The 22852-nt window shown below is 39.5% G+C and overlaps 1 protein-coding gene across 3 annotated transcripts in view; it reads left to right on the top strand.

The window, feature by feature from the left end:
* The window catches only part of GNAS (GNAS complex locus), a 132383-nt gene that overhangs the window by 77133 nt on the left and 32398 nt on the right, over window positions 1–22852 (top strand). The window contains exons 3-6 of one of the 3 annotated variants that reach the window (XM_042884864.1): window positions 3967–3969; window positions 5981–6035; window positions 6117–6236; window positions 19057–19154. In XM_042884864.1, coding sequence (XP_042740798.1) covers window positions 3967–3969; window positions 5981–6035; window positions 6117–6236; window positions 19057–19154 — 276 coding nt within the window. Of the gene's footprint in view, window positions 1–3966; window positions 3970–4829; window positions 4873–5980; window positions 6036–6116; window positions 6237–19056; window positions 19155–22852 lie in introns of those variants that run through there. The other 2 variants (XM_042884861.1, XM_042884863.1) reach the window with 2 other exon arrangements.

Raw genomic sequence — 22852 nt, 5'->3', positions numbered from 1 at the left:
GTACTTTTTGACTTCGAAGTAGCAGTGAAGTCATTAGCTGCTGTAGGAGCTGTTCCCCTCTTGCTTGTACATGAGTCCCTTGGGGGGGTCTGAGACCTGATTGCTAGCTTTGGAAAGTGTTGTATCCAGGACTGGCTGAAGAAATTACTGGAGTCCAGACATTTACGCTTGGCAATACAATTATGCTTCAACTAGGTCTTTCAAAATGAAAACAGAAGTGCTTTGGAAGCGCCTGAAAACTTGAGGCAAGCACAAGACCCCCAGCAATGCTCCATCCACTGCCTGTGTGCTAAAGCAACATCTCAGCAGTACCGAGTGCGGGGTACAGCAGATATCCCAGCCTTAGCAGCAGGTGCTGTTGATGCATTTACGCTATGTTTGGTGGTCAGTACATCCTCACCTGGTGGGATTTTTTTCTGTAAATGAAGGGGAGATGCACTGGCCCAGTCACACAGCTCCAGAGATCGCAGCAGGTGGGGCTGCACCAGCAGATGGATTGGGGCACTGCAGAGCTGTCCGGGCACAGCACTGTTGCACATCTAAAAGCTGCTTGTTGATCCACATGTTGTCCCTCTTTTTTTTTCTTTTTTTTCTTTTTTTTTTTTTTTTTTCCTTTAATAAAGACCACATTCACAGTGGGGGAGATGGAAAAAAAGAAAAGAAAAAAACAAAACAAAACAAAACCGTCTTTAGTGCTTCTTGACAGCAAATGGTTATTGCAAACTAGCGAATTGTACAAGGCAAGGTGATTCAGCAAGTTTGACTTGAATCCTCCTATTGCTTCTGGTCAGCATCTTTCAGTACCAGAAAAGAGAAGAATCACAAAGTGTACTGTGAAAATTCCATCCCTGTAAATGATTGTATCAAGTTTCTTGATACAGTAAGTGAACTTTTAAGAGCATCTTTTATTCTAATATGCTGAATTATCTGTTCTTAGAGCAAAGAAGGTAAACTGGTGTGACATCTCGTGTGCGTGCTTGAAGAACAAGAAATCAGTATGCAATTCACACAGGTGTTTAATTGTACAGAACAAATTAAAGGGTCTTTATCAACCTCGTACATCACAGAGCTCTTTGTAAACAGTTTTATTGTCGTTCCTTACCTAAACTATTGCTAGTTAATTAGCTGAGGTAAAGGCAGCCGTGTAAGCAGAATTATGCTTCTTAACATTGGGTCTGTGATGGTCTCTGTGATACTTACAGGTGTGAAGGGACTGTGAAGCCAGTTAAACTGGTTGTATGCAGGAATTTGCAGAGCTGAAGGGGAGCCTCAGAGTGACCTGGAGCCAGAGCAGCACGCTGTGCCATCCCACCCTGCACACTGAGCGTGGCCCTGTGCTGGCCCTGCCCCAGAGTCACCAGCTGTGCAGCCCCAAAGGTCCCAGGATGGGCAGCCTTCCTCAGCTCCCTGCAGGGCACTGGCGGTAGCCTTTCTCCTTTACGGTGAGAACAGTGCAGTGGACACGGGTGAAACAAACCTACAGGTTGGGTTAATTAGATTTATGCTTAGGAATGCCTTTTTTGAGTTTTGTGGTGACTGCATTATGGCCCTGTTCCCTTGGAAAATAAGTGTGTCCCAGGCCTAGCACCTAATGCTGCAGCGTGAGTTGTGCTCAGAAGCAGCGCAGTGTCTGCTTTTGCATTCAGACTTTTTCACAGTGTGTTTCTTGACAGTAACTTTTATTGAGACAGCAGTGATGTGTTTTTATCAGTGCTTCAGTAATTTATATTTCTTGCTTTGTAACTTAGAGAATGATTCTGTTCTTCTACAAATAGACAGTGTCTGTTTGCTCTTAATTTTCATATCACGTTCCTGTCAATGGCCACATACTAGGAAGTGCACGTACCTCATGTAAGTAAATATTATTATGTGTTAAAACAGTAAAAGCAGAGCCGTTGTGCTTTTCACAACATTTAAAAGAGAGAACTTAGGGAAGCAATATGTTGTCCTTTGTATGTGTTACATCACGTGTGTGGAAGTGGTGATACTTCAGGGAGCATTGAGTTAAGTTCTCAGAAATAATATAAAAATGGTCACAATCAGATCTGTGCAACGTAAATCATATTTAACTGTAATTTTAACTGTATTTTTAACATTATTATTTGATCAGCCTTTTCATTTTTACATTTTATTTATATATATATATATGTAGTTAAGTATTCTACGAGCTTTGGAACTTTTCTTTTAAAGCTACCTTACCATGTATTTGGAGGAAAAAACGGTCACCTCATTTTGCTCTTAAAGTACCTCCCTTCTGGTTCAGAACTGGAAGTTCTTTGTGCTTTTGTTTCCAGTCCTCTCACAACTCCATCTGTTCAGTCAAACTTCCAGCAGAGCACACAGCACCTGAACCTTCCCAGACCAACAAAGGAATCCAAACTTCTTCTCTTCCAAAATGACATAAAGGGGTTACAAGATCTCTAAGTTTTCTTTTTTAAAAACAGAATTCTGTGATATGTTTTCTTCAATTCATTTCAATGCCGTGTTTTTTTCCCCCTTTTCTACTTGCAAGGTGAATCTGGGCCTGCTAGGATGTTCTTTTTAAAGCATTAAATATACTTCCCAAGTTCCAAGTTGTGGTTGGTTGTGTTATTGGGAAAGTAAATCAGAAATGAGCATTAAATTCAAATTAGTTTATTATTTTTTTTAACTTAATGATCTGTTTGGCAGTGTGCTCACTGCATACGGTTTGATGGAGTCTGACTTACGCTGCTGCCACAGGTGGGATCGCTCTTCTCCGAGCATAGTTTGTTTTCAAGGAATATTGGATTTTCCTGACCTTTTATGTCATTCTAATTTCAGGTTTCTTGTATTGAAATGTCATCTTTTTTCTTTGTAGTGCCTAAAATAGACTTTATTTATTTTCCTGAGAGCTATGTGCAGCTTTCCTTTGGCCCATTTAAATATTGAAAACAGCAGGATTTGAGATTTTTCTTATAATCCTCAACTAATAGAGTCTAATGCTTTGTTTGGCCTACCCTACACAGCCTAACCAAAAGTTTTAAATGAGATTAAAAATTTGACCTTATTAACCCATGGCATGTAGAGATACAGAAGGGCATTGGGAGCTCGCGAGGCGGACAAAGCAGGCAGAGCTGCTGTTGTGCTGGCTGTTGTGTTGGTACCCGGAGCAGGGAAGAGGAAGGAATCAGTTCCAAAGGTCCAGCTTTCATGGTTGAGGGAAATGAAGTTCGATCACTTTTGTAAATTTGAGGTGCAATCTGCCAGAGATTTCTCAAAAGAATTTTGTCAGCACAGGGGTGGCTGGTGTTCCTCAGCTGCACTTCCTGAGCCACAGCGACATCCATTGCCCTTTTTTAAAGGGAACTTCCAGGTGCAGGTGAGCTGTTGGATGAGTGATCGAGGAACACGTTGAGCTTCAGAGGAATTACATATCCCATTGTCATGGAAAATTTATGCTTAGTAAACGTAACCAAACACAAAATGACATGGTGCATTCATTGCTGTGTAATAAGAGTCCTTGTTTACCGGGCGTGCTGTAGGGCCATGGCAACAGACACAGAAATAGGCACTGTGAGTGTTCATTCCTGTTGTAAAGACGGTGATGCTGTCAAGCAGTTTGTTAATTGCTGGAGTCTTACATCGCTCCACGTTCGTTATCGCTTTCAGTGCTGCTGCTAACTCGGGAGCTGTGGAGACGTGTAAATATGAAAGTTTGACAAGAACCTGTAAGAAAAATACTCCCTTTCTTGGTCTGATGTGGAAGAGTCAGGTAACTGATGGTTTGAGAAATTTAGCCACAAGAACTCTAGGGGAAAAAGAATCTTAACTGCAGTTCACATAAAAATCAGGAGACTTTCTAAATACCTGTTCCAAAACAAAGCAAAAGGACTGAACGTAACTTTTTACGTAGTCCTTTAAAAACATTGGTGCCTTGCTTCACCCTGGGCATATCAGTTGTCCTTTTGACCTCAATGGGGCAGTTTGGATTCTGTGTTCACTGAGTTCGTGACCTTAGCTGAAGACTAGAGGCAAAGTCAAGCCAGACATTTTGCTTGCACTATCAGCGAGAAACGTTTCCTGCTGTCATAGCATTATTTATGTGTTGGGTTTTTTTTTCTTTTTTAATTCCTGGCTCATTGCCTTGCTCCCATCAGCAATGCCAAAACCAGGACTCCTCAGGTACAAACGTGGGGTGTAAGGTGGTCTGCTGGGTGGGACAGGAGCTCTAGTGGGCTCAGGAATTGACTCCTAACTACCGATCATTTCATTTGCATTCTGCATCAGACTTTGGTGCCCTTGTGCTTTGAGTGCACATTTGTTACGGGCAGTGCTAAGGAGCTCATGTTTGAGGACAGTCACGTTGTTCTGTGTTGGAGTTTTGCTGCCAGTCCATATGTGTTCGGTGCAGCCCAGTGGCGCAGAGCGAGGTGACTGCGTGCTGCTGTTTGCTTTGTGTCTGCAGGACTCGCATTGCAGATGTGCTTTCCCAGTGTGTGTGTGGTGGGATCCTGTGAGCCTGCATCTATGAGGCAGTGTGGCATGCAGCTGCACGTGGTTGTTTTCAGTGACAGATCTTTTACAGCAGTTAAAGTAATCTTTCATATGATAATCGAGATTCCCCCCACTCTTGGACTGCTGCGTCTGCCCCGTTACTCCAGCAGTACTTCTTGTTCTGCTGTTCTGCACTCTTGGACAGTGAATATGCTTTCAGTTTCGTTTCGTTGGTTGTGAATAAATACAGAAAGGAAGATGTGATAGAAAGCATTTACAGCATGACTGGTTAGTTGTTTAGGTGGATTGAAATTTTGAAGGTGTACTCAGCAAACTGGAAGTGTGACCGTTGCCTTTTAAAGAATAAAGCAGCATAGTGTTGTCGTTTGGAGCCTTTGAGATGCTGTTCTGAAAAATGTGAGTTTTCAAAATAAGTAATATAAGTATATAAATATAATACTAATAAGTAATATTAGAAATAAATGATGTAGATTTAGGGACACAAGTGTTTTGTAAAACGTTTTGGTGAAGATTAAAAGGTGGGTTAGATGATTCAGAGAGGTCGTCTTTTGTTCTGTTTCAATAATAACTTGGCTAATTTGCTCTACCTCAAAGCAGTAACGTTATGTATTGTTATACGTGTAGCAAGAAATGAATAATGTAACAGCTTCATCCCAGTGCTTTATGTGAAGTTCCAGTTTACAGACTCAATCCCAGTCATACCTCCAGGAGGTGAGCGCCTGCACCGAACGTGTGATCAGGCATTTCTTTTGTTGGTGCTATTTAGCACTGAGAACAACTATTGTCAGAATAGCAAAAGGCGTGCAGTACAACTCCTTACAGATATATTAGAGGCATTAGTTTGTTTGCCTGTTACACGTTTTGATTTGCCTGCAGTTAATCCTAAATGTGAGTGCTCACATACAGCATTCAGACTGGATTTCTAGCCTACACTTGTGCTCGTAGTTGAAAATAATTGTATGTATTCACTTCAGTCCTTTATTGCAGGCTTTGCGCCCGATCTGTTTGAATGTCTGTGCTAGGTTGAGATTTCTGCTCTAGCTTTTTCTGCTGACATCGTTTTCATGTTTGTTTTTGTGTGTGTGTAACTCATTGTGCTCTGCTCTCCTTCCATTTATTTCTACTTATTGTAATTTACTCTTTTTTTATTATTATTTCTTTTCAATTTCTGTTTTCTAAATAACTTTCATGTATTTCTAGTATTTCGTATTAAAATGAATCAAAATCAGCTAATTTTGCAGAATGTCTTTGTACTGCTGTCAGACAGCAGTAATTTTTATTTAAGCATAATTGAATATCCACTTTTGGAAACAAATAGATGTTCACTGTGTAAGCAGAGAGGATTTGAGATGTTTGTTCAGAGTCTCTCTACAAAAATATTCAGTACTGAGGAAAATTTATTCAGTGTTAACAATATAGTTTTGCTAGAATATTTTTAATGTTCTATTTCAAAGAGATGCTCTGCTTTTATGGCCTATACATTTAATAATGTATTTAATTACAGGGAAAAGAAAATGAAAATTCAGGATATTAAGAACAATATTAAAGAAGCTATAGAGGTAAGCATACAAGCTAATACTGTTAACTCTTCACAGTTAGGTGTGTAGACACATTTTGCAATGTCTTTTACTTTTCTGCAGACAATAGTGACAGCAATGGGCAACTTGGCACCTCCAGTTGAACTAGCCAATCCAGAGAACCAGTTTCGAATCGACTACATCTTAAATTTAGCTAACCAGATAGACTTCGATTTCCCACCGGTAAGTAAAGAATCCTCATTGGCTGCAGTCATGCTTTTTTGCAAATGATTTTCGCTGCACTGTAGTAAATATTTACAAAAAACAGTGGACTGGTCTTTGGGAATTACTACTGTAGGTATCGTGAGTCAGTGCTGATTGAAGTACAGCAACATGGTTAGAGTATGCAGGTCTCTGAAGGCAGAGGTCCTTGTCTCCTTTCTTTCACTCCATTGCAATCGGCAGCTGCAGTGAAGAAGAGCAGTGTGGGCAGTGATGTTTGGGTATTTGCCCTGCCCAAAAAGAGGGAAGATGTGTGCAGCAGCCAGTTGATAATTAGCTGGCACTTAGTGATACTGTATTTCTCTCTTCTGGAAAAATAGTAGAGTTTTCTTGCTGATTCAGATGTTTTCTGACAGCTGTGTCAGCCAGACTTTCTGCAAAGGTTCCACATAACTATGTCCTTGCCCCAGCCCTTGCCAGTCCTAGTTAATGATTCTAAATCCCAGCAGCCCCAGAGTAAATGCAGAAAGTATAATTACTTGTTTGGTGATATAACTTTGTGCCTACTCACTGTGATTAGTTTCTATTGTATCTATCCCAAGCAGGCAAGCAGTAGAAACCCACGAAAATACAGTTTGCGCTCACTGAACTCTTGAATACTGAGATGTTATTAATTGCTGGGAAATATCTTGTACTTGCAGTAATGCAGGAATGCATCACTTTCTGTGTAATGTTCCAATGAGGGTAGAAATTGCGATATATCAAAATCAGGATCCATTTACACTGCAGTTTTGTTTCCAGCAGTAGTTGGTCTCAGGTGCTTGAAAGGAAAGTGCAGACAGATGTGGGATAGTGATCTGTGAAACCAGCAAGTTACCTTTTGCAACTGCTGCTTCTTCTGGGAACTTAGCTGCTTCTGTCAGCCTTTATTACAAAGAGAAAAACAACTTGGAACTTGCTTTGTGTACAGGGCAAAAAGTAATGTGCTATTAGCAATATGAGTGTTGTGTTGCGTTAGCAATGAGCAGGCACAGATGGATGGAAAGAGGGAAGTTTGTAGCACATAGAATGTAATATTAATCATTTTAGGGCCATTTTATGATTCTATCTTAAGAAATCTTAAGGCGTTTTGAGATATTTTCTAAGATACCTGTTTGATAGCTCTCGGTGTTATTTGCAGGAACATTTTGTCAATTTATTGAAGACCTTTCTGCAGTTGGACAAAGAATTTTGTACTTTAAGGACAGTGTTAGCAGAATATTTGAGGGAAAGAACAGCAGCTTTGTACTCCACCCTGCACGCTTTTGAGTTGGCCAGGTGCCTGCAGCTCTCCTGCTGCCCATTGTCTCATGATAGTTCAGTTTGCAGTCTGTAACAGTGCTGTAGCAAGTTTCTGTGACCTGTTTCTTACTGAAATACTTTTTTCCTTGTCTCCTCTATCTCAGAGAGAGGTTTTTCTTCAGTTCAGCTGGAATGCAGTGATTATTTTTTTCTTTTCCCTGAAAGAGCTGGTTGTATAGCAGTAAGGAAGCAAGCCAGGCAGGTATGTGCTGGATATGTGTTAATTTAATTCATATCAAATACGCACTGAGGACAAATGAAGAGTTCTGACGTGATTTCCTATTCGGTTTCAGTCTGAATCAGAATATGTTTTCAATTCAGTGTTGGCTGGGGCTCTTCCCATTTAGCAAAAGTATTTTTAATGTGTTTCTTCAAAGGAAAACCAAAACAAACAAATTTGCCCTCAGAATTTTTTTTGGGAACATAAAGTAATGCTTAGATACAGCTAAGGAAGTTCTCTTTTTACTCTGAGTGCTGTTTTTAATATAAAAATAAATAGTCAATATCTTTTATTTCCAGTAGCCTGCAGAGCAGCGAGCCCTTCCAAATCAAATGAAAGCCCTCTTGTAAGTAGTATTTACTAGTAGGGAAGTGTGTGTCAACAGCCTGGCTGTATCTGTTTATAGAATTGGGCTAATTTAGACTAATTAGTAATAGCCTGAGGTTCTCATAAAACAAAGTCGTTGGTTTTTTGTAGCAACTGCAATGATCAGTACTATTGCACTTGTCTGTTCTTTCACGTTTGCAATGCATTCTGAGATCCTTGGATAGGAGAGACAACAAAGTGGACTGAGGTTCGGAACGTAAGTCATCGGCTTCTGTGACTAGATGATGTCTGGTGCTTTTATGTGCTGTGTTGCTGTGTAAAGTAGTAGATATACTCTTACCAGGTCTATAAATAATTTCAAGTCTACTGAGGAGTCTTTGGAAGTGTGTTGGATAACATGAAACTTGAGGAATAACTGTGCTCCACTAAAACTGGGTTTTCTTTCACTGAGCAAAGGTATTGTGTTAAATTTTTAAGCCCTGAGTCTACAGTAGGCCTATGCTTAACTTTGACTAATGGCTAGTTTTGTAGACTTTAAGAAGTATTTCATAGGTAACTGTTCGTAGGGTTGAGGTTTTAAACATCAGCCACTAGTTTAGAAGTAGTATTGTTGGCTCCTTTTACCTTTGATGACTATATAAGTTAGTATTTATCTGATTTTTGAGATTGTCAGAATGTAGGTTATAGTTCTTTGATGCAAGAAAAACTGAACTTGCATTTTAATTATGTATATTAGCTCAGCACTTTGGAAGAGGTATCACTTTCTGTAAGTGGAAATAGCCTTATGTTAGTTATGTATTGTATCTAAGGAAGCTTCAGCGTGGTGACTGGTCTGGTAAAATTTGGAAAACCTTTTTGCTCTAGTAAAATTGGCAACTCCAGTGTAAGAAATTGCAATGCTAATCAGATCCATGTAATCTATTGTTAATATGAATAGCACTGATAAATATTGTATGTAGTGTTCTATTGGCATCATTAGGAAATGTATCCTTGCTAAAATGACAGGACAGGAAAGGACTAAGTCTTGCCAAAAATGTCGAGCCCTGTTGGTTTGAATGAGCACTGAGAACAAGAGAGATCATGCTTTCTGTGGAGAGGTACTGAAAGCAGAAATCTTTTTCTAAAATGCTACGCTGCCAATTTTTTAATGAAAGATTATCTTTTACGTAGGACCATCATTGTTGCCTTTATTAAAGCTGAGTTTTTATCATGTGATTAAATTGTCACTGGCCAGCATGATTAGTTTAAGCAAAGAAAAAGGAAGTTAAACTGAAAAAACCCTCCCAAGTTAATCAAACCAACTCAGCTGAGGTAGTGGAAGGACTTAATTTTAATCACTGGGCTGACTGTAATTGTGCATTAGTTAAAGCCTTAGGAGTGAGGCAGAAATCTTTCCGTATTGATGCGCTCGTGTGAATCTGTATGCCCACATGTGATAACTGCTACTGGGCATGTGTTTTAACATCATGCCATGATAAGTAATATTTTAAAATAGAAGAAATTCTATTAGTTTAAACAGAAAATAAAAATGAGAGATTATCATAGATGAGGCTTAGAATTGACTTTTCTATCACTGTTGTCACTATTTAGCTCATTCCAGATAAAATGTAGTTGTGCTTCTATATTTGCAGTATCAAAAATCAACTGCATGAGTATTTTTGATAGTTCTGATGAGCTTCCACCTTTTTCAAGCGTAGGTTGGTGCTGGATGGACCGGCTTATGGAGGTGGTATTTGTATTCCTGCTCTGCATACCAGACAGCGGCTAGGATATTTTCTCCATCCCTAATGCCAACTGTAATAGTGGCTTTTTTCCTCATCCCTTTTCTTTTTGTTATTACTTTTAGAAGAGGAAAGGAAATGCTTTTGTTCTATGAGTGCGATCAACCAGTGTGAACCAAACTGCCAAACAGAACCTATTTGCTTTGGGCCTTAGTCTCTTCGTAAAGTAGTCAAAATAGGCAGCTGTAAGTACTGTTCAGCTTTTCTTAATTAACGTAGACTCAGTTGTGGGAGATGTGTCTCCTGAAAATACTGTAGTAACTGCAGTTGGCAGTAGGTTCAGAACATCCACTGTTGCAATCTGAAATAACTGTGGCACTGCTGAGGTTTATGCTTCTCTAGACCCAGGGAAATGGATCTGCAGAAGAGATGGGACAGTTTTTAGGGTGTTGGTGAAATTGTCTGCAGGTTTTTCGGTCCCTGTTTATTTTTTATTACACTACTCCATTGTAGTTATTTTGGATCTGCCACTGCCAGCACTGCTGAATGGTTTTATTATGGTTTCTGAGTGGTGTCTTTGAGGCCTGGCGTTACCACACACCGGCCTCGGCCTCAAAGCTGCCCTCACATCCCATCCGCCCACAGCCAGCCCGGCCCTCTCCCCACCGCACCGCTGAGTGCCGCTCTGCCTTGCGCCAGAAAAACCTTCTCGGGTCCCCACGTAAATCAGAGCATTGAACTGCTCCAGGTTAAAAATAACCCCAGCAACCCTTACTCCTTCTCTCATCTATTCTGGGGAGGTTATTTTTACCTGGAAGCAGTTTTTGAGGGCTGCTTTACTCCCGTGCACTGTTCAGTAGGAGTGAAGTGATACAAGTTGTGTAATACATTAATGTGCAGTCAGGGCAGAGGAAAGGGTAGAAACATTAATGGCAGTGTCTTCAAAAAAAAAACAAACAAGAAAATACAGTTGGAGGAACGAAAGATGTGAGCTGGGGTCTGTTTGCTGCCGAAAGCCTCCCTTAATTATGGAAGCAAAATTGCAGATAACCAACCCAATCCATATCATGATAGATATCTTGTTATTTGTATCAAAATACATCATGGAAGAGGTGGAGAACTTTTTTGGTTTGACAGCATTACCTACTTAATGAGGTAACAACGAACACGTTCCCCTCTAATGGGAGACACTTCTCATGGGGCTCTGTGCTTTTGGCACACAGGTGAGGAAGCAGGCAAAGCACTTTCTCTGGGGGGCGTAGCTGTGCTGTGCTGGGGAAGCGAGGCTGGAGCCTGTTTACCTTGGGTGTCTGCACACCGTTCTGTGGAATTCTGGTAGCTACCAGCAAGTGAAGCGTCCAGACTTGTTTTATGACTTGAAGCAAGTCACCTCACTTGTCTTGTGTGCTTTTATTAGTGTCTTGTATGCCTTGTCATTTACAAAATACTGACAATACATCCTGGACATATATTTAAGCATCCTGAGGTGCAAAAGTGTTAGAAAAGGTGGATGTGCAAATATACATTGTAAATGAAAAGGATTGGAGAGTACTAGAAACAGCGTCAGCAAAATGATGTGATAGGAGATCCTCAGAAGTATTCTTTACTTGCTCTTTCTGGTACTTGATTTTAAATATAGCCTAAATTATGAGTACCCATGTATTGAAAGAAAGAAAGAAAGAAGTGTCCCTTCTGACTTCTGTGAATAGACGTGAGATGAAATGGAAGGGTAAAGTGGCTTTAATAATTAACCTTGTGGTTGGTGTCTTGGTTTGTGTGCTGCAGTTCTTCCAGCTACACCTGATACAGCTCTTAAATGTGGCAGCATCTGCAGAAACAACTCGCTTCTCTCCTTCAGTAATCTGAATTTTATTGCCTTTAACAGCTATTTCTAATGGCAGTGAAAATGGGGTGCTTTTATTTCTTATGCTTCAGCTTGTAAAATGCCGCAAACAAGAACGCATTTTGAGTATGAAGTGAAGTTGTTACTGACTGGGAAAATTAAAGGAGCACGCATTGAATTCTGCTGTGTTATGATTGAGGTGTTCATGTAGTTTAGTTAAAATCCAGTATTTCCTCAATTTGGAGAATCTACAATCCAGGACTTCCAGATGACGTTATTTGCAGATCTCTTCTGTAGTGTAGTCATTTTTATTGTATAGAAAATAAAAATAACAAATACACTTCTACTTCATTATTAATTAATTTGATTAACATTCAAAGTAAATGCTAATGCTTTCTTCAAATTTGTATTTTATTGAGTCAGTTCCCACCATACCATACTTGTAGGTTTGTAAGTTCACATTTAGAAATTCATTTGGAGAAATGATGACTTAATTTCTCTTGATACATCATCTTTGTTTTCTTCAGAGCAGTCTTGAGGAACAAGAACAGATTAATTCAATTTATGCTGAAACAGAAGAGTTGTCAGCTGAATTAAACAGGAAATAGGCATAAATTTAATATAGAAATTCTTAAGCATTTTCTGGTTTTAATCACAGTAAGACACTGTCACAGAATATTGGTGTATGCGTAGATGAAGTAGAATTTCACCTGTGAGCCTGCTTGGTGTTGCTGTAGCTTGACAATTACTTCTGTAATGGTCTCTATTAAGATTGGGCACCAAAGCAAATGTGCCCATTGCCCTGTGGGTGTGATTTTGGTCATACAACAAAACTGCAGTAGAGTCTTCAGTAGAGTCCCACCTTCCAGCAAACCAGCAAGTTGTCAGGGTTTTCAGCTTGCCTTTGGGAGAGTACAAGAAGCCTTCCAGGTTTTCTTTTCTTCCTTTTCATTTTGGTAGGACAGTCTCCAACTGAGAGTAACGTTAGCTTTTTCCTGCTTGTGATCTAAATATTTAGTTTATTTCTGTCTTCCCAAAGGTGTTTTCTTGGGTTCAGGAAAAACAACTAAATAAAATTAATTTCAATTTGTCTGTAATGTGAGATGAAGGGGGGGAATTCAGGTTGGATATAAGGAAAACCAGTAATCCTTTTAAAGCACGGTGCTGAACTATCATTCAGTGTAGCACTCTTGGAACATCAGGGTTGTTGAAATGATTTCAGTGGTTCTTACAGCACCCTTCTGGAAAAATGCTAAATACTGGGTGTAGCTCAAGAACTTACACAAGAAGTTCTACATTGTACATAGTTGTACACTGCAGTAATGCATGTGCATTCCTACTTACATGAATGAAATGACTTGTCTTTGACACAAGTGAAAGCATGAACTTCTACAAAATCACATTTCTTCATGTGTTTGTTTTGCTTGTTTCATTGCATATTAATATATGGTAGGAGCTAATAAGAAATGCTTCTGTTATCCTCAGATATGTCTTCGGTGTTCACCTAGACAGTATTTGGTGTCTCTGATACTTTCACCAACACAGGTGCTGATTCTTCAGAAAGACTGTGTGATAATTGGTGATCTTTTCTTGGGATTTGTCTTAACTTAGAATAGGAAGGAACTATTTTAACTACCTATTTCTGTTGGTGGAAGTTTCTGGCAAGAACAGACTTTTAGTTTCCATCCTGGAGGCTGTTGCAGTGTGGTGCCATGCTCACCTCATTATGTGAAGTGTCGTTGTTTCTCAGCAGTTCCATAAGCTGTTAAGGCTATTTGGTTCAACTATTTGCTTTAAGTAAGCACTTATATTCATTACATAAAAAGCAACTAAATTATGTAGTATCAAAGACATTCCCCAAACGCTAATTTAAGGGTCAAAGGAGTTGTTTCAGAATTTTATTAAACCTTCCTTCCTAGCCAGAGATCTGCAAAAACAGCTCCTGATTGGGTGGCCTCTGCCACAGCTCTCTGCTGCCCCAAGAGAGAGCAGAGATAGCATGAAAGTCTTCTGTACCGTCAGTAGGTTTAATTAATTAACAAATTGCTTTCTTTCCATGTGTAATCAAAATTACAGAGAAATCTTGACAAATTGGGGGTTCATATCTGCTGGGCTTCCATCTCAGTGCTCATGCCAGAAGAGTTCTTCCTCTCTAAGAAGAGTGATGCATTTTGAATAGGGGTTTTATGAAAGAATTATATCTTAGTGGGGATCATCACGTTACACTTCTGGTGCAAGTAAAAATAAAAGGGAGTGTCCATGGTTTGTGGTGATGCTCTATTGAGGCCTTTTAACCAAAGGCACTTTGGTACAGAATGGGTATAAAACTGTGTGTTGATGCATTTGTCAAATAGTGTGGCCTTTGAAACTCTTAACTGAGGGAAAAGATGAAGCTTCAGACTTGACAGGAATTTCTTGAATAAAGTTCTCTTCACATTGTTGGTTTTAGCCGCATCCTGGGTTTTTTTGATTCTGTGGGGAACGTGAAAATTACTTAAGCAAAAACCCCAAACATTTCAGCTTCATTCTTCTTTCTAAACACGGAAAACTATTGATAATAAGGCTGAGTCCTTGCTGAAAATATTTCTGACTCAGTTATGGGAAGCGCTGAGTACTCCGGCCTCTCCCAAAGAGTTCTGTATCCAGCTCTGGACTTGTGCCAGCAACTGGAGAATATCTTCAACTGTTTGTAGGTATGCATTTCCTTTGTGATACCATTGGCATATTTCCCCTAAAATAGCAAGCCGTAATTAACACTTGTTCACACCAGCAGGAATGCAGATGTTTCCCTACTCAAGTGGCTTATTAAACTGTCCACTTCGACACATTTTTAACACACTGTAGAACGCAGGGAGAGTGACAGGACACCATTGGCTTCCTTGGCGGAGTGGCCTTACAGTCAATCGTAATTGCTTGTTTTCAGCAATGAGCAATGAAAAACAAATCAATTTGTTGTGTGTTTATCTATCTTGAAAGGCAAAAATCAACCTGTTCAGTTTGCAGTGGAATGCAGCATGCTGCTGTTCTGTCCTTGTGACCTTGTGTTGCTTTAATACAGTTCATTAGGGAATGGAGAACAACCCAACTGTCCTGAAAGTAAAGCAAACGTCCAAGATACAGTTTTACATTTAGAAGCTGATTTAGTTTGACCTTTAATCATAAGGTTTTAAGTGGATGACATATTTAAAACTCTTATTATGAAATGAGTAACTTCATGGGACACTGAACTTTGCCCAGGAACTGAATCCCAGTTTTAACCACAGCGTTGTGTAATGGTTGCACACACCTTTTAGTAGGTAGGGTTTTCTCACTGGCATTGATTTTACCGAAGGCAGTAAATAAGCTATTCTGCTGACAGATCCACCCTGTATTTTACAAAGAAAAGGTAGTGTTGCATACCCATGCTAAGGTTCCTGTGGACATGGTGTCGCAGTTGCAATTAACTGTGCCAATGCTTTTCCCTGCCAACATCCTAATGCCTATAAAACATTGCTTCATAAACATTTTTTAAAAGTCTCTTGAGCATTTATATATTTGGAGGGAACAAAACCATGTAGACAGTATGTCCAGTTTTTCTCTTTCATTTTCTGCTAATATTTCGTCCTTTTAGAATATCTCTCAAAAATGAATCTTGGTTCCTTGTTTTTTCCCAGGCCTGGAGTTTATCTCTTGAGGGTTATTTTTTTTAACAACCCCAAATACTCACAATGTTTGAGTTCTTTAACGCTTTCTCTGGTTGACTTTTAAAAACCACTCATCACCTGCTGCCATTCATTTAATGCATTGAAGTTTCCTAACACAAGGAGGATTTTAACTTGGTCAGGCTGTGCATTGCCCTTTTTCTACATCAGGGCTGTGTTAGTGTGATCTTCCTGGAGCAAAGTGCTGCTTTCCAAGCATCTGTTTTACAAGGCAATTTCCACTGATTTTTTTCCCTCCAGAGGTCTGATTGTATTCCTGTCAATGAATGTGGGCAGCTCACAAATGTTACCTTTTGGTTCACTCTATGGGGAAACTTTCAGAAGGTGGAGAAGGTGTCCTCTACGAAATAAAACATTAACACTTGAACACGTTTCTTTTCACGTACAAATGTTGAAGCTTTATGGTGTTATTTAAGCTGTAGCAAGATACAAGGTTTCATACAATCAGCAAATCATCCTTCATGCTTCAGGGAAGGTTTCCCAGACCGTTTTTTGTACCTGGTAGCGTTAGGGCTTGTGCCCAGAATTCTAACTGTGCCCCTGCCTGGTTTGAACATGTTCAATCTCAAGCCCTGCTTGTGCTGTTCAGATTTGTGTTACGTTAGCATAACTTTCCCCACGTGCTCTATACAAGGACCTTTCCCTCTTTAGGGTGATATCAGCACTTCCAAGAGTGTAAAGCCTTTGCAAGAATTTGCTTCTCGCTTTGGTTGGTGATGCCATGCTGTCTGTCGTTGGTTGTGTTGACTCTTGTTGCTTTACACAGCTTCAGCTATAGTTTAAACAGGATCTTGGGTGTGTATTATGTAACTACAGCATTTTTAAATGGCAAATAATGTAATTCGAATGGGTATTTTTTGTTGTTGTTTTAAATACAAGTGGGGCAAGAATGGATAATAGGGCCGTACTTGTCAAATACTGTGGATTGTTTTCAACCTAATGTTTAAATCCCATTTATTGTGGAATATTGTCTCAAACCAAAATGTTATTTAGCATTACTTGTTTATTTTAGCTCTTTTATTAGGAGTTCCATTATTAGCCCAAAAGAAACGTATGTTGATGTTGCTGTAGAGTCTGTATTAGAACGTGCCAGCAAATGAATCAGTGCTGAGGAAACAAGAAGCAGACATGTAAGGACTAGTTTTCTGGTTATTTCTTTTCAGGAAATTTGCCTGCAATTTTTGGTTAATTTGTTTCCTAACTCATTATTTTTAGAGAACTCATACAAATTAGACCTCCTTAACTCAAAAAAAGAAACCCAAAACCTTGTTACTCACTTGATTTTTCTGGTCGCCTCTGAAGCCCTTTTTCCACCTAAATACTTAACAAATCTTGTGGTTTTGCTCATCTTCCCTGAGAGCACCCCTAGGCAACATTCCATGACTCAGATGGGATGTTGAGGGTTTCTTATGTTATTCTTTTTCTTAAATATTATTTCAGAATTGTGGTTAGTGTAGGTGTGCTTTTCTTTTTGAGGGAGAGTGAAGGAGGGGGGCAGGGAATCTGCTTTGGGCCTTTTTTGTTTGGTTGGGTTTTTTGTTTTGTTTTTGTGACTAGCTAGTGCGTCCTGATTCCAAAATCACTCATTCTAGTATAAAAGTATAAAGCAAGAACTTTTATATAACAAGTTGAACTCTGTATGTCTGATTCCAGCTTCTCATTGGTGAGTTTTCTCGTCAGCAGCGGTCCCTAATTATGTGAAGATATTTTTAGTGAGGCCTAAAGACAGAAGGTTGCTTAACAAGGCATCTCTTACTTGGCTGTCACAAGCCATGTACTTCAGTTAGAAATAAAATAATAATAATATTGCTTCTTGGTATAATGTGTTGCCTGTTACTTTCTGTAGATCTCTGTTTTGAAATGCAAATGTGAAGTTCAAAGAATGTGGACTTGAATTCTTTTCCCAGCCCGCATGAACGCTTAACAGAGGACTGCCATATTCAGAGGACTGTCTGAGTGCCGCTGGTTGTGGCTCGGATTCGCGGGGCAGACATGAGGGCAGTACTGAGGATTTTATTACTGATGTGGCCTAACAGGGCAGAAACACTGATTATTGTAATCCACATTCTTGTGGGAAGTTCAAAACTGTCCTTACAGCACAAGGAGGACCTTGTGGAACTGTATAACAGTTCTGTTAAACTAAATCCCAGACTTTTTATTATCAACGTGTTTATGGTAGGACCAGGAACTGGATTTACTTTTCATCCCGCTTAAGAGTCTGATTGCAGAAACTACTCCAAATATTTTTTTCCATGAGTTATGACAGAGTTGATAAGCTGTTTGGAATCATTGCTTTATTCTAGTTCTCTTCCGGAATATCGTAGCTGTAGTGAAAACCAGAAGCAAATAAGGACTTGTGAGCCTCATTTTTGTGGCAGTTCAAGGTTGTCAGATGTTCCAGCTCTCCAGTAAAAGATCTGAACGTTTTTGTGTTGCGTTTGTGCCTGTTTTGTGATGTCAACCTCAGCAGTAATGCTCAGAGTGGCTGCTGGTCTTGGCCATTGGTAAAGGGTGTGTAAGAGCGAGCCTGGAATACAGATGATTCTGGGCTCAAATTGGCTTTGGTTTAAATATGTGAGATTCCAAACAATTCCCTCTCCCTCACTTTCTCTTCCTACTGATTTTTGCTTAGGAAAGGTATTTCCCTCATTATACTGTGATACAGCCAAAGATTGAAGGCCTCCCAAACTACCAAAAACTAGGAAACTTTCAAAAGCTTCCAATAAATGTAATTTTAGAAGTGGGAGAACTGGGGATAGGAATTAATATTTCAATTTCCCTTTTAATTCCTTTAACAGCACATATTTTTACAGTCTCTTGATACTTGCAATCAAGTAAAAATTTGTGCACATATGAAAGAAATTCAGCTGATCTTTTGTTCTTGAGCAGTTCATAAAAGCATGGAGCAGACCAAAAAGATTCACTTAATTCCGTATATGGACTTTCTCCTGTCTTTTAAAGAAACTGAAGAAAAGATTACTATGGAGATTATTGTTTAATAATAATGTGCACTTACTATTATTTGTGTGCATTCAGTAGCAATGAAAGTACGACCCAATTTATAGTTTGTTTATAATTTTTAAGCGTATAATTTGTATTTTAATAGCACTAACCTTACAGCTTTGTATCAATGAGTTTTTTCTGTAGCTTTTTTCTGCAGTTGTGCTGCAAGGGAGCAAATCTGATAGAAGCAGTGCCACTCAAATGTCTGTGTGGTCCCCAGAGAGCCCCACTAAGGTGGAAAACACAGAATAGTGTAAAACCTAACGATCGTTTTCTGCATTTGTGTTGGAATTACTGAGACACAGTGTTTCACTGCAGAAGAAAGCAGTGCTGACAGCCAAAGAAACACAATATCCAGTGGAGCCAGGAGCTGAAGAGCAACTGTTACCAAATGATAGGGGTTACTAAAAATGCCAATAGAGTTGTCATTAATAAAAAGCTGACCCTTCTTCCAAGGCTTCAAAATACAGTTGGACTTAGTGAGAATGATTGATAGGCAGTTCTTCTAAATCTGAGGAGCTAAGAAAGCCAGTGGAACTTGCAGTCGTCTACAAGGCGTTTAATGCATTTTTATGTGTGTTAGAATGCTACCAGTTCCCATTTTTAAGTGGTAAAGATACGTTATCATTGCTGATTCTCCTCACGTATAACCTTTTTTTTCCTGATAATGTTTTTTCTCCTTCAGGAGTTTTATGAACACACAAAAACACTTTGGCAAGACGACGGTGTGAAAGCCTGCTATGAGAGATCTAATGAATATCAGCTGATTGATTGTGCACAGTAGTAAGTATTGCTCTGTTCTGCTATATATGGACTGTGAGATACAGTTGGTTTTAAAGTCCCTTGGATTATCCTGATGCTTACTGTTCTACTTTGGAAAATAAGGATTGGGTGTCGTGGAGTAAATTCCTGCTAATTAGCCATTCAGAGAGTTATTTCCATTTCCAGAGATCTGTCTAGCTGGTGTTCACTTCAACAGTAATGTCTACGTTGACAACCTTGCCAGTACCTTGACATAGGCTGACACCAGATTTCCCATTTACACCACGTGACAGTCAACTTTAGATCCTACAGCAAATTTTAATGACTTGGGAAGTACAATGTACAAAAGCTTTTGCTTTTGATGCAGTTTCTTTATCTGAAAACAAAAATGGCAGCAACATTCATAGGCAACAGCCTGTGATCGGTCACCAAGACTTCTGCTTGTGTACCTTGGAGCACATATCTGAGAATGATCCATTCCTTTCTGTTGATTCCACCACTGTGGTAATTAATATTGTCCTGAGAGAGACTGCTACAAGTTTGCCATTATTTACTACATACAGCAGTACAGTATGGTTCAGATTTGTTTTTTAATAGCAGTATGTTTGTGATAATTGTGACAATTCCTGATATTTTCATGATGCAACTCAAGAACTGCAGGAGTTAAATTTAGAAAATTAATTGTTAAGACTGCTCTTTATTAGCTTACACTCTGTTTCTTTTGGAGATATGGAAATAAGTTGTAATGGTCAAGGAAATAGAAGCTTCCTCATTTCTCATGATGAAGGAGGACTGTGGTTTGTCTGCTACTGACTCTCATAAGGAACATTTAGTGAAATAAAATTTGTAAGGTTCATTTTTTGTTTCGGTAGGTAGCCTTAGAGGTGAATCAACAATTAGCTCTGTTTGAAGATACCAGGAAGATAATTTTTCTATGACTTGCTCAGCTCCAGGTCTTTCAAAGGCCCTTTGAAGTTTTGCCATTGTTTCTAGTGTGAATTTGTTTGATGTGTAGCAATGTCTTTTCCAGTAGGTGACTAATGTTTGATCATTTGGCATGGATCTCCTTGCAAGCTCATTTGCTACTAAATGAAAAAATATTACAAGATCTTTGTTTTCTGTCAACTATCCACTAAGTTTTGTCTTTATAGTGTAAAGCTGTCAGAAAAAGGAAACAGATTGCTTTGTTTCTGTCAGTGTTTGGTTATCTCTTAGTGTTTCTGGCTAGTGTTTTTTTCACAGTCATCTTCTGGCACTGGAAGAGAAGTATTGCTAAGCACCAAGGTTTTGTTGTGTTGCTCTATTTTTAGAAGATCAAATTTTGGTCTTTTCTGAATGTACTGAAGAAAGCTGGAATTGCTGCCATTTTTGATTGCTGGACACTGACTTTTTCATGGGTCAGCGAGGGGAATGGCCTTTGGGATGGTTTTACCATCCTGCTCCATCTAGTGGAACATTGGATGTTACATCGTGGGTCCATAGAACCAAAATTAAATGTTGTACATTGCTGACGATACTTTTTTTTTTTTTTTCCCCCTAAGATACCATTGCTGTCATCTTCTAAATAACTGTCATGATTATCGATTTATTCAGTTTGGTTGTAAACTGTATGGCATTGCTTCCTTGGAAGGAAGCAGAAGGACCTTCCTTTTTGTTTCTGTTGGTAGGTCGTGCCCATTCTGGCACTTCTGGTCTCGCACTGGTGGTGTCTTGTGTTGCATGTTCTGTTATGAACAGTGTTGTAATGTTTGCTAAATGTTTGCTCGGAGGTGAAATGCTTTAAAATTCTGTGCTTGTTTTTATCACATTAAATTTTCAAGAGACCTGGCAAAAATTGCTTCCAGTAAAATCCGGTGTGATTGATACTGGGAAATGAACCCAGGGAGCACACTGTAAAAAAACGCAGCAGAGGCAAAATATGAAATGTTGCTGAGATTTATCGAAGGCAGGCTTTTAATTTGAGTGTGCAAACTGCTGTCATTAGAGCTAATAGGAGGTAAGAGAGAAAGTGGGGGGTTGGAGTTTGTCACCTCCTTTGGAGTCCTTTGTCCTCAGGTTTTCTTCTTACCAAGGTGCCTGTTTAAAACAAGCAAAGCATGGAAAACCAAAAAATGTCTTTTCTCTTTCAAAATCAGTCAGCTTCCAAAAATTCCTTTCTTGCTCTTAAAGGTTGATTAAATCATTAAATGTTAAAGGATTCTTAGTCTGGAGAACCGTTTTAAAATTCTAAACAGTGTTTCTTTTTATTGCTCTTTGTAATTTTATCTATTTATTTCTTTTATTTAATATTGAAGTGTGATTTCTTAGTGCAAAGCCTGTCTTGTTGTGGAGTCATTTAACACAGGGAACAAGTTGATTAAGTCAGGAATTCTCTTAGATGAAAGCAGGGGAAAAAAGTCACTTCTGGCTGCTTGTCCTTCAGCAGAGAAGTGGAAATGAAGATAATTCCCAACATAATGTGTTCTATCTCCGTAACACTGATGTAATTATGAAGAGTTTAGCAGTGGCATTTTTTACCTGCTCCTCAGCAGTAACTACAGCTCTTCACGATGCCTTACTACAGCTTTTCAGTGTTTCCCCACAAGAAGTCAGCGGTAGCATTGTCTGCACCTTCTGTTGCTCCCTCAAGGTCCTGCCTGAAGTGGCTCACACTGAAAGCTGTAGGACAGCCACAGATAGCGGCCCGGCTGCTTGAGTGCAGCTGTGATCATCATGGGTGTAAAGCTGGGAGACCTGAGCAGCAGCCCCATCTGTTGGAGAGCCCTTTTGGTTTCCCACCCTTTATTCTCAAGTTTACTGGCTTAGTGAAAACGTCACTCCTGAGGAACTTGATTCGTTTTGAAGAAGAGCTGCCTCTGCTCGTCATGAGCTTTACTGTACTTCCTGCCTGGGCACACTGTATGGTCCCGAGAGAAAGGAAAGGAGGCTGTTTCCCTTTTCTTAGCTCAACTTACTAAGTAATTAGTTTCAATTCTGCTTCTAGAGCAGTGTGCTCTTGGAGGTTTCTCTCTGTGGGGAATATATATATTAACTGTGAGAGGAAGCAGCATCTAAGAGGAGACCAGATTTCGTTGCTCTTGCATGTTTTGGGGATGTGTATAGAAGAGAACAAATGTTTTTACTGAAGCTGCCATGTGATACTCCTCCTGACTAATAATAAACAGAAGAACACAGAAGTGTCTAGAATGCAGAAAACTCCAAATGGTAATAAGTGATGAACCGTCCTTCATGTTTCTTTTCTGCAGGAGCAGGATTTCAATGTTATTCGGAGTATATTACTTAATATTAAGAATCTAAGAGTCATTTCCACTGTGCCAAAACCTGCATGTCAGATCTATGCCTTCTGTCAAGTATAAACAAACATGAGCATTTTGAAGTGCTGTCCTTGCTATATTTCAACCTCTGTTTTCATTTGAGGATCTTTGTTCTTAAGGCCTCACAAATACTCCACAGTTGGAATAAGCAGGATCTCTCCCATACCAATGGGCTGTTGGTGGTATGGGGGCTTGAAGGATGCCAGCACAGTCCTGTGCTGCCTGGTGCAGCATCTGTGGATGTCCAGAAGACTGCTTTGATGTCAGTAGCCTTTTGATTAGCACTGTTTGCAGCGAATTGCAAGCAAAGCTCGGATATGTAAAGCCTCCAAGGGCTCCTTTCTAGTCTTCCTGCTATTAGGCTGTACCCACAAATACTTGATTTTTTGCTTTATCTAGCCTTGG

This window comes from Lagopus leucura, unplaced genomic scaffold, assembly GCF_019238085.1.
Source record: "Lagopus leucura isolate 7727_CA_CO unplaced genomic scaffold, USGS_WTPT01 Super-Scaffold_100047, whole genome shotgun sequence".
NCBI classification, from domain to species: domain Eukaryota; kingdom Metazoa; phylum Chordata; class Aves; order Galliformes; family Phasianidae; genus Lagopus; species Lagopus leucura.
This window is presented reverse-complemented; position numbering and strand designations above follow the sequence as displayed.